The sequence below is a fragment of the Antechinus flavipes genome, chromosome 3 (genome assembly GCF_016432865.1).
Source record: "Antechinus flavipes isolate AdamAnt ecotype Samford, QLD, Australia chromosome 3, AdamAnt_v2, whole genome shotgun sequence".
Taxonomy (NCBI): Eukaryota; Metazoa; Chordata; class Mammalia; order Dasyuromorphia; family Dasyuridae; genus Antechinus; species Antechinus flavipes.
The window spans coordinates 349,573,135-349,588,547 of record NC_067400.1 but is presented as its reverse complement, the minus strand read 5'-3'; the positions used below and the strand labels follow the sequence as shown (position 1 = coordinate 349,588,547).

The 15,413-nt window shown below is 31.5% G+C and overlaps 1 protein-coding gene across 8 annotated transcripts in view; it reads left to right on the top strand.

Moving 5' to 3' along the window:
* The window catches only part of RALB (RAS like proto-oncogene B), a 106,563-nt gene extending 100,893 nt beyond the window's left edge, over positions 1-5,670 (top strand). For all 8 annotated transcript variants that reach the window (XM_051985735.1, XM_051985741.1, XM_051985734.1 and 5 more), the window contains one exon: positions 3,982-5,670. In XM_051985735.1, coding sequence (XP_051841695.1) covers positions 3,982-4,101 — 120 coding nt within the window. In that variant the 3' untranslated portion in view covers positions 4,102-5,670. The remainder of the gene's footprint in view (positions 1-3,981) is intronic.
* The last annotated feature ends 9,743 nt before the right edge of the window (positions 5,671-15,413 follow it).

The window sequence follows — 15,413 nt, the reverse complement described above, 5'->3', positions numbered from 1 at the left end:
TATTATCAAAGATGATAGACTCTTTATGAGAGAGAAGCATTTTGGGAAATTTCTGTTAGGAAAATATAGTCCTGCCTTCTTTGGTGAAGAATGTCTCATTGTGAAACATAACTAAGTAGCATATAACATTGTTTAAAAGTCTGTTTCATTTCAGTCTTTATGTGAATTGTTACGTAGTTTCATACCTCTGCTTCCTTTGAAATTAAATGATCCTTAATCTTAGAAATAATAATAAATGTCAGATAATGACTTTCTTTTGCAAATAAGGAAGCCTTTCTCAGTATGAAATCACTGATGAATATGTTTTTATCCCCATATGAAATTTGTTTCTCCCTCTTGGACCAGCTTTACCTGTCAAACCAGAACAGGCAGGATTTTGGAATGGTACTATTGTTTTCACTTATAAACAATTTATATGAAAGAGAACTGTTTTTCAAGATAGCTGACAACTGTTGTGTCATCTTTTTAAATTGAGTCATCCTTTCTCCTCTATTGCTAGAACAAAAATAACCTGAAATGTGTGTTTTATTATTATTCATAGCTGATGATAAACTTGTTAATTACTGGGTGGTGGTCTTTTAGGTAGCATATTTATAGTAAAGAGTAGCTCTAGTCATAAAACTTCTTTAGGTTCAGAGTTTTCCTAATCTATTGGGGAGAATCTCGTTCTTGTTTGACATTACTAATACAACCGTACTTAAAATTTTGTGCTGTAGAGAAATATATTCTTAGGGATAATAAAAAGAAGGAAAGCTATGTAATAAAAAGAGCACCAAACTTAGAATCATATGATTTGGTTTAAATCTCATACTTATTTTTTTCCCCCTGAGGCAGTTGGGGTTAAGTGACTTGCCCAGGGTCATACAGCTAGGAAGTATTGAGTGGCTGAGATCAGATCTAAACTCAAGATCTCCTGAGTTCAAAGAAATAGAAACATCTAAATAATTGGAGAAATCTTTTTTTAAATTGTTTATAATTAGACAATGTCATATAATAAAAATGACATTACTACTTAAATTCATTTATTTATTCAGTGCCAAAACCAATTAAATTATTAAAGGATTCTAGAGCTAGAAGTAATCAATTATGGACTAGAAGAAATCACATTTTGTCTGTTACAAAAAGTCAAGTATCAAAACCTTAAATTATACTATAAAACAACAGTCATTAAAACTGTTTGCTACTGATTAAAAAGCAAAAAAATTGATCAGTGAAACAGATCAATAACACAAAATATAGAAGCAAATGAACATAATGACATAATCTTAAATAACCTAAAAAATCTCAGCTAGTAGGACAAGGGCTAACTTATTCAACAGAAATTGCTAGGAAACTTGAAAAACATTATGCCAAAAAATAATCATAGATTAGTTTTCATACTACATACCAAGATAAATTCCTGAGTTTAATGTAAATGTCACATTGCACCTAAATTACAGGAATAGGGAAAATAATACCATGATAGCATTTTTGTATAGAAGAGTTCCTAAACAAGCAAAGGAATCACAGAAAATAAAATAGATAATTTTGATCGCATAAAATTGAAAATTTTTTACATAAAACAGATGAATTAGGAGGGCAACAGTTAACTGGTTAAAAAAAAAAAACTTTGCATCAAGTTTCTCAAAGTCCAAGTTATATAAGGAACAAATTAAAATATTATGAGAATAATAGCTATTTCCCATTAGATAAGTAGTCAAAGAATTCGAGCTGGCAATTTTGAAAGGGAAAAAAAATCTATCAACTATAAAAACAATGCTCTAAATCATGAAAAAATTGTCTAGGTAGGAGAAAAGGAAATCATAGTTATTGGAGGGGTTTTGGATATTAATACAATTTTGATGGATCTTTAAATAAATTCAGCCATTCTGGAAAGCAATTTAAAACTATACTCCAAAAATCTCATATCCTTTGATCCATCATATCATTAATAGGTTCATACTCCAAAGAAATTAAAGAAAAAAAGGAAATAATCAGTATGTACAAAAATATAGCATTTTGTTTTATACAGTAACTAATTAGGGATAATCATCAGTTGGGAAATAGCTTTATGGTATTTGAATGTATTTTATTATACAGTAAGAAACGATGAAAGAAATGGTTTCCAGAACATCTGGGAAGTCTTGTGTGGACTAACTTAGAGTGAAGTGAACAGAACCATGTATATCAAACTATATATATCAAAAAAAAAAATAGCATGGTAAGGAAAAACAACTGTAAAAGACTTAAAAAATTTGATCAATGTAATGTCCAAGAAGACTGATAATAAAGTAAATCTCCCTTCTTTCTCACAGAGAGGTGATGAACTGAAAATGCAGAATTAGACATAGATTTTTGGACAAGACAAATGTGTAAATTTATTTTGCTTAACTCTGCATGTATGTTATAAGGATTTTTTTCTCCCTAGGGAGACTTAAGAAATTATATTTAAAAAAAAAGAAAGGAAAGAGGACCATTGAACCATTATATTAAAAAATGGATAGAAGCAAACCAAAGTTCAAAGGTTCACAAATGAACAGGAAAGCATCAAAAATAACATATTGAGAATTTATAATATGTATTTTCAAAAGCAAAGTTTTCATAATGGTGACTTTTTGGTTTCAAAAAGAGTCTTCCTCCACTCTACGTTGGATAATATATACTCATTTTACTTAGTGGTGTTGAGAATAAAAAAATTATTTAAATGTCTACTGGTGCTTCTTTAACATTTCCTCCTTCATCTATAAAGAGGCTTAGATTAGCTGATTTTCAGGCTTTCTTACAACTCTTAATCCTACATGTAAGACAGTGAAAAAATTTTTGTCCTTTTTTAACTTGTGTAAGGGTGAGCATATTTATCCAAATTGTGATTTTTAGGATTCTTTGGAGTTAAAAGAAATACTCTTGATTTGTCTGTCAGTTTCTGATAGAATTGGATTTGAGGGTAAATGGAATAATGGATAAACTGGGTTTGTGGATAAATGACTTGTTCAAGGTATCACAGCTTGAAAGTGTGTAAGGTTATATTTGAACTCAGGTATTCCTGACTTCAGTCCTGATGCCCTATCCATTGTATCACTTAGCTACCCAGTGAAACAAATTTCATCATGTTTCTTTTTCTTTTCTTTCTTTCTTTCTTTTTTTTTTTTTTGAGAACATCTGAAAATGTTTTAGCAGCCTTATCTCTTTGTGTAGGGGTGGGATTTATATGAACTTTCTGGAACATTAGAGCAAGGATATGTATCTGTGAATTGAACATATACATTTTTGAAATGGATCAAAAAGTTTAAATATACATTAGCAAAACATTAAAAATAAAAAAGTGTTAAAAGAATATGCAATATTGGTCAATTTATAGTTTTGGGGCAATCTGTAATCATTGGGGTAAGAATTATCATATTCCTGAGCATTTCAAAATAAAGTATAACATAGTCATCAACACCAACATAGTCATATACCACAATTTGTCCAACCATTGCCCAAAGAGCATCTAATATTTTCAGGTTTTTATTTCAACAACAACAAAAAATGCTGCTATAAATATTTTAATTAAAATTTCTAGTTCCTTTCTTTTCATCATATACCCAATAGATACCCAGTATTCCTGGGTCAAAGGAAATGGACTGGTTGGTTACTTTTCTTAAATAATTTTATGATTAGTCTTAACTTTTTTTGGCATTGCATTTTATTTTTATTCTTCACAAAAACAATAACAAACTTTTAAAAACAGGTTGCTATGAATGGTAACATTAAGAAAGCCCCTTTCCATTTTTATTTTAGATCATTTATATGATATAAACATTTAAACATCATTAATCTATTCAGTTGACAACTATATTCAAATAATTTTTGTTCTTTGCTTTAGGTCATCCTATGTTCTTATATTTTTACTTTTTTTCAAAATTAATTTTGATTTGTGCTTTAGCATATATTTGTATACTTTTTTGTATAATTACTTTTTATGAAGTAACTTTCTTTTCCCTCTTCTTTATTCTCCTTCAGGTATTCTTTGATTTAATGAGAGAAATAAGAGCAAAGAAGATGTCAGAAAACAAAGATAAAAATGGCAAAAAAAGCAGCAAGAACAAGAAAAGCTTTAAAGAAAGATGCTGTTTACTGTGATTACTGAGGAGGATCAAATCTGTCAGTTGTCACTGAGGACATAGAGCTGGATTCATGAAAGGAAGACTATTTCTTTAGTTGTACTTTCGTTTCTTTTAACCTGATTCATGCATTATTTCTTTAAATGGGGAAAAAAAAAGGATTTGTAAATCAGTCAACAGCTGGCAGAAAAAAAATGACCCATATTCCCTGGAATGGAACAGCTCTGTCAATTTTTTTAAAAACTAAAAGCTTAAAAAAAAAAAAAAAAAAACTTAGTATCACAGCCAGAAAATAATCCAATGTTAATTTTAAAAATACTCTATTGTAGCTTATGATATTTTTCCAGTTTTTTAACCTTAAACCATTTTAGTCAGAAATTAAAATTTTTTTGTTTTCTTTAGGTTTGGGGAAGGAAAACCAGACTTCCATACACAGCAATTTAACACTTAACCATTTTATTAAGGGCATTCAGAAATAAATTACAAAGCAAATTATAAAGCAAATGGTTTGATTATGTTTAATGACTTAGTAAAATTGAGTGACTTTTATAGACAGATTTTTCTTAGTATTTCCCAGTAACTAAAATGTAAATATGAGTTTTCTCAACTAGGTCATTATAAAGTTCATAAACCTCATTCATACACACTTAAGGTATGAAATGTAATCTGTTCTGGCTTTATTTTTGTTTTTTTAATATTTAAATATTGGCTAGTTTTACCCTTATTGTCTGGTTCTTCCCTAAGTGTTCTAAGATTGTGTGAGAACTTTAAAACAAAAGTGCACTTTCTCATACTTTACCTTTTGCAGCTTTTTAATTAAAAAATAAACAACCGTTCCACAACACACTTTAAAACTTCATATTTATGCTAACTTCATACACTCATTGGCATTAACAATTTAACAAGCATCATTTTATCCCCAGATTAATTGTCATTATTTAAAAATTAATACTTTTTTTTAGAGCACTGATAAAACTCTCCTATGCATGTAGTAAATGTTGCTGGTGCTCTACTTTTTGTTTCTTTACCTTGTGTAGTTTAATACAAATTCCTTGAAAGAATGATGAGCTACAGTTGTAATTTAAAATCATGAAGCCTAGAGCCAGTGCCAGACATTTTGCTACCTCTCACAGAATTACTTAGTAATTCTAAATTTAAATCAGAAAAACAGTGAGGAGAGTGAAGGTAGGTCACTGCCATGTTCTCTGGTTGCAGTTTTTCATATAGTTTTCCTCTGACAGATATATTAACATTTAGAAAGAGATTTTTATTGGTGGAAGAAATAAGGTTTTGTGTAGCTGTCCTACTTGCTGCTGCCATATTCCTAAGTTAAGCAATCATGCAAATTTTACCAGAAGGAAGAATAATACGGTTAAAAAAAAAAGTCAAAAGTTAGCAGCCTTTTCTTTTCAGTAAAAAATGAGACTTCAAGTGTAGGTGCCAAAAAGAAAAAAAGAAATAACACTTTCTATTTTATTGTTACAGAATTGTAAAGATTATGATTTTGATTTAGAAAACCATCTTGTATAACTTCCCAATGAATCATGAACTTTTTTTTTGGAATAAAAAAAAGAAAAAAACTTTTGAATTTGAGTCTTTTTTATTTTACATCTTCTTACCATCTATTCAAATCTTATCGAATGTTATCTACAAATATCTGGTAAGATAAAAAGGAGGAAAAGATTTTCCTTTTTAAAATTTTCTTATGCTTGAAGCTCTACCAGACAAACATCATTATTTGGGTTAGCTTTCTGAAGTTGAAGGGAAACAAGGTTACAAATATTAGTGTCATTTTAATCTTAAATGAATCTTCATTGGACTATTCCTCAAGGTGATGAGCTTTATTCATTTTGTGCATCACCTTTTAAAATATTTATTGAGATTTCTCAAACGAATCTTAACTATGATAAGGATGTATATAAATTAAAGAGCACTTCTTTAAATCTCAGCTCTAACACTTTCCTGTGTGACCTTGGACAAATCATAACTTCTGTAAATTTCCATTTCCTCAGCTGTGAAACAAGGGAGTTGGACTAGATGGCCTTTTAAGCCTGTTCCAACTCTAAAATGATGATTCTATGAGATAATATCCTAGATTTTCTGATTCAGTGTTTTCCCTACATTTTGTTGATATTACATGTATGATCTCAAGACTGGTTTGGAAAACCAAAAGCAGTTTAGGATATATTTACATTATGAATACTAGATATTGTAACTTGTTGGATTGTGGGATTTCTTTTTAGTATTTACAGTTAGTGTGTGTTTAAAAATCATAACTGAATAGCAATAATCACTGGATGACATTAGTGTCTTTGGGCTTATCCTTCACACTTATTTTTGTCTTAGTATACTCTTGTGATCTGCATCAATGGAGGGAGTATGGAATGATGAGATCGTATATTCTTGAAATATTGCATATGCACACAGATACACAAACTTACTCGGAGTGTTATTGGAAGAAAAAAGGAACAATTAGGCATATTATTATAACTATAGGACTTAAAAAGTATCAAATCATGAAACAAATGAGTTTTGTGTTTAGTTGTAAATTAAAATGGTAAAGTAAGCCTAGTAACTTAAAACTGAACACTTATGTTTTCATATCCTAAGAGCTTAGCAGATTCCGTTTTTATGTTTTCAGATATTTAATGTTTTTTTCATTGCAAACCAGTGGTGAGAGTTTAGAAAATGTTTACTTTACTTATTTGGCCATATTAAGACAATACAAAATACAACTAAGGACCAATTCATAGGACTTTATAATTATTTTCATTCTGTAGGAATACTGGAATTGCTGCAGCTGAACAGACAATCTAGTATTTATTCTGTTGCCAACAGAGATTGTCTAGGTCATGGGAGGAAGTATGATTGTTTCCCCAGCAGGCAATCTTAGTTTTTGAGTTAAGTTAGATTTTCTAGTCAAATTAACTTATTTCACAGAAGAATTTACAAAATTTTACAGGAAATTGAGGCCTGAAATATTGATGTGACTTAATTGTTAAAAGGCAGGGATTCATAAAATTTGTTCAAGCTACTCGAATTCATTTGTATAATGCACTGGCTCCTCCTTATCCCTCCTGCCCCCAAATTTGTAAAGTAACATTTGTTTTATTTATTACTCCACTTTTAAAAATTTATAAGGAGTGTGCTCTCTTGACTCAGATTTCAGTATTTAATCTAAAAAACACTTATTTTCTTAATGTTAATGATTTTACATCTATTGATCATGTTTGATATGAGATTTTTGACTGTCTTCTGTTTTAAAATCTGAAGTTATGTTTTGCATAAATTGCATATTCAGTGGTCTTTATCTTCCCAAGCAATATTTACTTTTATCAAGTTTTAGAGTTTCTTCATTCTAGTTTTCTATAGGACATTTGGAGAAGCTATTTGTTGAAAATTTCAAAATCATGATGGTTTGAGCAATATACAGTTTTATATACTTATAACCAGGTGACTGATTTCCATTATTTAAGTAGAAATAAATGAACAGAAAGAAGTTTCCCACAGATTCTTTTTAGTTCAAGTGCTGTTCATTTCTATTTTTACTTTTGGCCACTAGTTTGTTATACTATAATTGACATATTGCCAGAATGATTCATTGCCACACAAGTAACACATTAATTCAAAATTGGCACACCTGGTTATGTAACAGTAGCAGAAAAACACTAAAGAGGTAGGGACTGAGGCTTATGTTCAGATTGGCAGGGAATGCTTGTTAATGCGCTGTGCCTATCCTTTTTAGTGATAGTATTTTCTTCAGCTATCTTGGGAAAAGAAGGGATTGATAACAGTAGGTGTTGTAATTTCAGCCTCTTTTTTAAAAACACATTTCTTTATGAATCATATTGAGAGAGAAAAATCAGAAGGGAAAAATCACTAGTGAAAAAAAAAAGAAAAAGGAAAAAATAAACATAGCATATGTTGATTTACATTCAGTCTTCATAGTTCTTTCTCTAGATGCAGATGGCATTTTTTTTATCCAAAATTTATTGGGATTGCTTTGGATGATTGAACCAAGTCTTTCATAGTTGATCATCACACAATTTTGCTGTTATTATGTATTATGTATTTCTAGTTCTGCTTATTTTCCTTATCAGTTTATGTAATTCTTGACAGGTCTTTCTAAAATCAGCTTGTTCATTTTTTTTTTAACAGAACAACAATATTCTATCACTTTGATATACCATAACTTATTCAGCTATTCCTCAATTGATGGGCATCTCTTTATTTTCCAATTCTTTGCCACAAAAGAGTTGCTACAAAGATTTTTGCACATGTGGGTCCTTTTCCTTGGGATACAGATCCAGTAGTTCAACCTTTTTTTAAACTAATATTAGGTGGTCTACCAGCATTTGAGAAAGAAGTGAAGAAGAAAGGAGAATTGAGTCCTACAACTAGGACTAGTCCTACTAGTCCTACTCCAAGTCAATCCAACAGGGAAGTTGGAATGTTACTCCTTTGCTTTTCCTTACCCTAACATATACAACTCAAATGCACTTTTTTTTTTCTCTCTGGGTGAGAGGGAAGGAGAGGTAAATTGGGGGAGGAGGGATTTTTGTACTTGGTAGTTCACCAAATACAAGTAATTTAAAATGGTCTGAATGATGCACATTTGATACAAAAGGATGGACTAATTGATCTCTTCAAGCCTCTTGTACTTGTGGACTTACAATTCTTGATTAATACTCTTCTGTTGTTGTAGATGGAAACTTTTTTTCCCTTTCTTATTAAACAGTTGATATCACCAATAGAAAATCTCTGTAATATATTATTTAAAACATTTAAAAACTTGATATAAAAATATAACATGTTTGACCTATGAATACTACCAATATATCATGAATTACTATTGAACCTTCTGTATATGCCTAATAAAGACTACAAAAACTATTAATTCAATAGAAATTTAAAACTAAAACTGACTTGTATATGTTAGTGCAAGTTAAACAGATATTAGTATTTCATGTAGTTTTTCTAGATGAGAAAATTGAAGTAGAAAGTTACTGGAGTATATAATCCTGAATTTAAAATAATTTTTTAGTGGTTATAGTAAATATGCTACTTTTAAATAATGAGAAATTGTGAAGGAACTTTATTTTTATAACTATGGACTCAAGTATCTTAAATGTAGTTGAAATTAACACTGATGAGATAAAAAATTTTTTAATGAATATATATAAAGTGATGATTTTGGCAGATAGGGACTGGGCTATGATTTTATTCGTATAGAACTTTGCCTTCTTAAGAATACCTGTGGCACATGTGAAATATCCAAGTTCTCTCTTACTAATCCCAAATCCAACTCTTCACACATATACACACACATATAATGCTTATGACAACATATATGTATACATATACACACACATATATACACACGTACAAACAACCAAATTTAAGGGTCTATTCCAGAATCTGTAAGTCTTATTTTTTAGAATTTTGGTTATTAAAATGCCGAATTTAAATTTGTGACTCTGGGTCTTGGTTACTTTTGCCTTGAGTAGACCATAACAGCTTTTAGCCTTTTTTTCCCCCCTTAAGCACTCATACCATCTAGTGGAAATTAGCCCCAATTTAGTGAGCACTCTATACTTTATTTTCAAACAAAGGTCAGACAATATGAACATAATATAATATGTTCATAACAATATGAACTGCTAAAATTTTAATTCCTATAATCTTATAGTATCCATTTTATAACTCTTGTTCAGTCTACTGCTGGCCTCTGCTAAAATCTGGTCATTTGGATTTAGAAATAGTATGCAGGAATGAGATTTTGCATGAATAACAGAGAGGGAAGAAATGAAATTTTTTTGTTCTGCTTCATTTATATATGGTTCAAATGTCAGTGAAAGCTCTTTTCCAGAAAAATTGGTCTCCTATAATGCTTAACTTGCCTTGTTTATATTGATGTTTTCAGGACTGTTTTAATTACCTGCATTTTTATCCTTTGAATTCTACCAATTTTTTGAATTTTTCTAATCTACCAATTCCTATGATTGAATATAGTGTATTTTGAACTCATTTTATCTTTTGTTTTATTTTTCTACCTTATTCTAAAGCACTTCTCATGTCTTACTTTCTTTTCAAAGTATGTCCTGCAGTTTAATATTCTAGAGTTGTGAATGCTTTTATGTGATAATTTATTTTAAATTGAATTGTATTAATTGGTATGGAATGTGAAGGTGAATATAGTCAGAAATACAAATGTGTCTTTTAGGAAAATCTTATCAAAACAAACTTAGGAAGTAATTAATATATTACAAAGAAGTTCTTAATTTTTCTAGTTTTGCAGTAAGCATAATATCATCCATCCCTGTTACTTCCTCTGGTTGTTTGGATCAAATTAAGTAGATAATATATTTACACACTACAAATAATAATGCAAAATTCCTGATTGTATGTAAAATGATTTGATTTACAAAAATTGTTTTTACAGACGATTTGGCAGAAACTTGTTGTATAACAGGTGTATTTTTGAACTGTCTTAAAAGATTTACTCCTTTCTCTTAAAGTAGCTATGGTTTGGGGCATAATAACTGTTTTAGGAATTCATAGACTCTTACCACACAAACTAAATCAGTAATCTAAAGTGTAGAAGAAATCAAGATTATACAATCCAATTGGTTGTCTACATACTCCATGGATGGCTATTTTCCCATCCTTAAAAATCATTGGACTTCATAGACTTTACTGTTTCTTTAAGTAATCCTAATGGGTTAATAGTCTGGTCTTATTATTCCTATGTCTAACTATAGTTCTCGGTGCTTTATTATGTATTTCTAAGCAGAGACTAAGTTAAGCACATAGACCATTTTGTCATTTTTATTCAAATTAAATTCAGACACTAATATATTATTTTTAATTCAGCATATTTTTTACTGTAAAATTTTTCACTTAATTTTAAACATCAAAATTTAATCAGGAAATACTTCTTATCCCTAGACTCTTTCCTCACACAGTCTATCCTAGATGTCCTTCTGGTGATTTTTTTCATAGGCTCATATCCATTTGGTCAAAACAAAACAAAACAAAAAACTAAAAGAATACTTTATGCATTATAACAAATTTATAGAGTACTTTCATATATATTAATTTGTGGATGACAGGATGTGTGATGATAGGAAAGAGAGCTAAAAAAATTACAGAATAGTGATTAAAAGCAATCTAGGTTAAGATTGATGGAATAAATCTAATAAGATACATTTAATAGGGATAAATGTAAAGCTTTTAAATTTGGATTTAAAAAAATCAGCTGAACAAATAAAGTATGTTGAAGATATAGCCTGCTAGGCAACTGTTCATCAGGATTGCCAAGACTTTGTCCCAATTTCAATATAATTCCATAGTGTTAAATGGCAGACAAAAAAATATTGTGATCTTTGGTTGCATTAACAGAAGCTGGGCACCTAGAATGAAAACCAGAAAAACTTCTTAATAATTTGAACTGCCTCAAAATAAAGTATACTACTTTGAAAGAGTGAATACCTCATCAGGAGAAATCTTCAGGTGGAAGCCAGATGATCAGTTGTAGGGTTTTAGCATAAGGGGGTTTCTATTCAGATTGGGATTGGACCATACATGACTTTATTGGTTCTGGTGTGGGCTATTACTTTAGCCTCCTAATTGGTTCCGGCTTCAAGGCTTTCCCTTCTCTAGTTTAACCTCAATACAGTTGCCTAAAGTTCAAGTCTGATCATGCCATTCTACTACTCGATAAATTCCAGTGGCTTCCTATTACTTATATTGTCAAACTCTTGTGCTAAGCTTTTAAAGCCCTTGCAACCAGTCTGCAACCTACTTTTCTTCCCTTCAATGGCCTTTAGTCAGATTGTCATCTTTTCTATTCTTCATATGTGATATTACATTGCCCAATTCCTGTCCTTTTTCACAAATTAACCTCATGTCTAGACTGCTCTCCCTCCTCATGACCTCTTAAAATCCCTAATTTCTTTTACTCAGCCAAGCCATTGCCTATATAGGCCTTTTTCAGACTCTATCTACATTTGTGATGTCCCCCCTCCAATATTATATTTATGTATTTATTTTGTATATTTTTCCTGATTGAATGAAAACTTCTTGAGAACAAGCAGTTTCTTTTTTTGGTTACTATGTTTTTTTTTTTTTTTTAACCTGGCACATAAAAGGTGGTAAATATATGCTGATTGATTAATCATGATTCTTGAGTTTCCTTTCAACTCCGAAGTTCTGCTTCATTAATTTCAACAAAATAGTAATATAGAGATAATTTTTGGACAGTTGAGGAAACTGAGGCATAAAGAACTTAATTGACTGAGATTCTACAGTTCAATAGTAGCAAAACTGGAATTAGAACTTGGTTTCCTGAATTGTATCCAAATATAAATTTCAGTTGTATTATGCTTCATTGATTCATGGCAGCATGCACATGGCCATTTTCACCCCCTAAGAGTACTATATTTAAAATCAAAAGAACTGGATTCAAATTCTGGGTCTGTCACATGATACCTGTATGACATTGGACAATATCTCTTCATCTGAGTAATGAGGGGGTTGGATTAGATGACTTCAAGTTTCTCTCCTACTCTAAAATCCTATAATCCCAAATCCTGCATACAGTTCTAAATGAAAGGAAGTGATTGTTTCCATTTTGACTATATCCAGAATTTTTTTTGTGTATGCAGAATTTCATGTTCATTTAATCTCTTCCGTTATTTTCTTTTTGTCTGTAGTTGTATAAACTATAAGGTATAGCCTAGGGAGTTGGAAATTGTAGCTGTTATTTTTAAGGATTAAAAGAATTTTTTTTAGCTCCACCTTGTGGCCATAAGAAGTTGAACTTTTTCAGAAAGCAAGAAAAACATTTTCTGGCTTGTCTTCCCAACCTTCTTATAACATCTGATAAGATAATTGTAAACTGATTGTGTTGAGAACTCATGACTGAATCATTCCCTTGAAAATGGTCCAAATTAAGTTGTTTAGTTTAATGACCTGCCTTATTATTTGCTTTAAGAAGTCTGTATGTGTGCCAACATAAAGGGTGAACAATACACAAGCTCCAAAGTTAAATCTTCCTTGGAAAACAGCAGACAACATAGGACCCACTGTTTCCAAGGGCCAGTGGTTTCAGCAACATTTTTATGGCATTAATCAATTTGTATTGTAATTTATAAGGACATTGTTCCCACACTGAGTCTTGTTTATTGTAGAATGACTTGAAGTCTTAAAGGGAAATCATAGCCTTTCACCAAATCTCAACATTTTTATAACATACAGACCTAGGCAACCCAGATGCAAAGGAGTTCTTTCTTTTGAATAATGTTTATATGTGTTGTTATATACCTAAAGAATGCCCAGGCCTTGATTCTGAGAAACACATCTGCTGTGATTGTCAACAGTGGTATGATTTTAGTTGCTGCTGGTTGGCATTTTGACTGTAAATGTGATGGCCTCTGCCTCAAAGACTTCCCAAACAAGTTAACTTCAAAGGTTCTAGGCCCACCATGCATCTGAAGGATATGCTTTCAGCATGAAAAAGAATCATCTTAAAAATTAGGCTGTTGATCTGAATCTGATTTTAGAAAATTCTAGTTTTTTGGGTTAAGTTTTCATTTCATTAAGAAATTTTGCCTGAGAACAAGGAAAGGATGTTTTTGGTGACTTGCCATGAGGAAATGAATTGTAGAGTCCATCCCACTTCCCGTTCCCCTCCCCCCCCCAAAAAAAAAAAAGCCCAAAGATTGGGATGGATGTAATCTAAGATTGAAGGGGAACTTGCAACTTGTGGTGCTTGGTCTCAATCCTCTTCTAGATCCATACTATTGAGAACTGAGAGCCTAGCTGTTTGATTGAATGTGACCTTGGGCTGCCATAATCTACAAATCTACACAGATCATTCACTTGTAGAAAATGGAGTTGTGTGTATATGTTGCTTTACATTTTAATGCAGGCTTTTAACAGATGTTTCTATGGCATTGCCTTGCTAAAAGTAGCTGCATATTTCTTGAATTACATTTTTCACACCTCTCTTCCCTCTTTACACTAAGTGGCAGATCTTTGCAGTCTCTGGGCATTGGAAAACATCTTTTGGCTTATCTTATGCTTGAAAGTGGGTGCTTTTGTTATAACCAAATTGTTTTTTCCACATTTTCTGATTCTTACTTCCACCTGATTTCTGTCTTCACGCATCTTGTTTCTACCTCCCTTCCCACCTGTATGCAGTGGTTCCCTGGACTGCCTCCAAAAGCACTTTCTTTCATCCCTTGATTGGGGTTTTTATTTTTAAGAAGAAAGCCAAGCACATTTTTAACAGTCACAACCAGATGGAGTGAGCTCTTCTGAGGCAATGCAAAGGTAATAAAAACAGGGCAAGCTGATGTGGCTAGCCTGATGAAAGATTTTAAGGCTTTATGCCAACTCTTTACTAACCTTGGATAATATCATCTGTGTAGGAGGTGGTATAGCCTTAGGCAGTGGTTTCCTAACTTTTTCTTCCCTTAAACATCTGACCAAAATTCACATCTCCCTTTTTGTATCTCAGGACATTATACTGTTTCTTATACTGTCATGTCCTGTAATGACTGTCCAGACTATACCACTTATTAGTTTATGATCTTAGGCAAAATTCAATCTTCTTGAAGCCATGAAGAAGCTATGTGACTTTGGGTAGATCCCTTAACCTCTCAGTGCTCTAGGTAATTGTTAAACATTCTTAAGTTTTAGGGAAAGTGCCAACCTATACTGGTAGGAAATTTTCTCACCAGGGAGTTCCCTATATTAGTGAAATCAGAGGTCTAGTCTCTAACCTTACCCCATCTCCTCCTCTGCCCCCTACTTTCTCTCCATACTCTAAGTCCTCTCTATTAGTTAATACTTTTCTCCCTTCTCTTTACTCGTTTTTAAGAGTATCTCACAACTTCAATGCCGAAGCAATCTTAATACTAACATCACCATGTCTTGGGCTTTACAACTCAACCTCCATTATCTTTGGATTCCTCTTCCCTTTACTTTGGGCCTAAATATTTGTTCACCAAGTTATATTGCTTTTTAACTTGTTGGTATCTTACTGACTCACACTTGAGTTACTGTAATAATTTCCTGAATGACAGCTATCCTGTCCTAGAGCTCTGAAAGCTTAACGGGTCATTCAGTTTGTACATGCAGAACTTGAACCCAGGACTTCATGGTTCGAGGCATTAGGCATGGATGAAATACTCTGAATGCTAAAAAGTTTTTCTCAAAGGCTTTCTAGAGATGGAAAAGTTAGCATTAATAGATCATTAGTTGTTGATATTTTAAAAAATCATATTCCCCCCTTAACTTTGCCTAAATATTTGACTTATTTTTTTC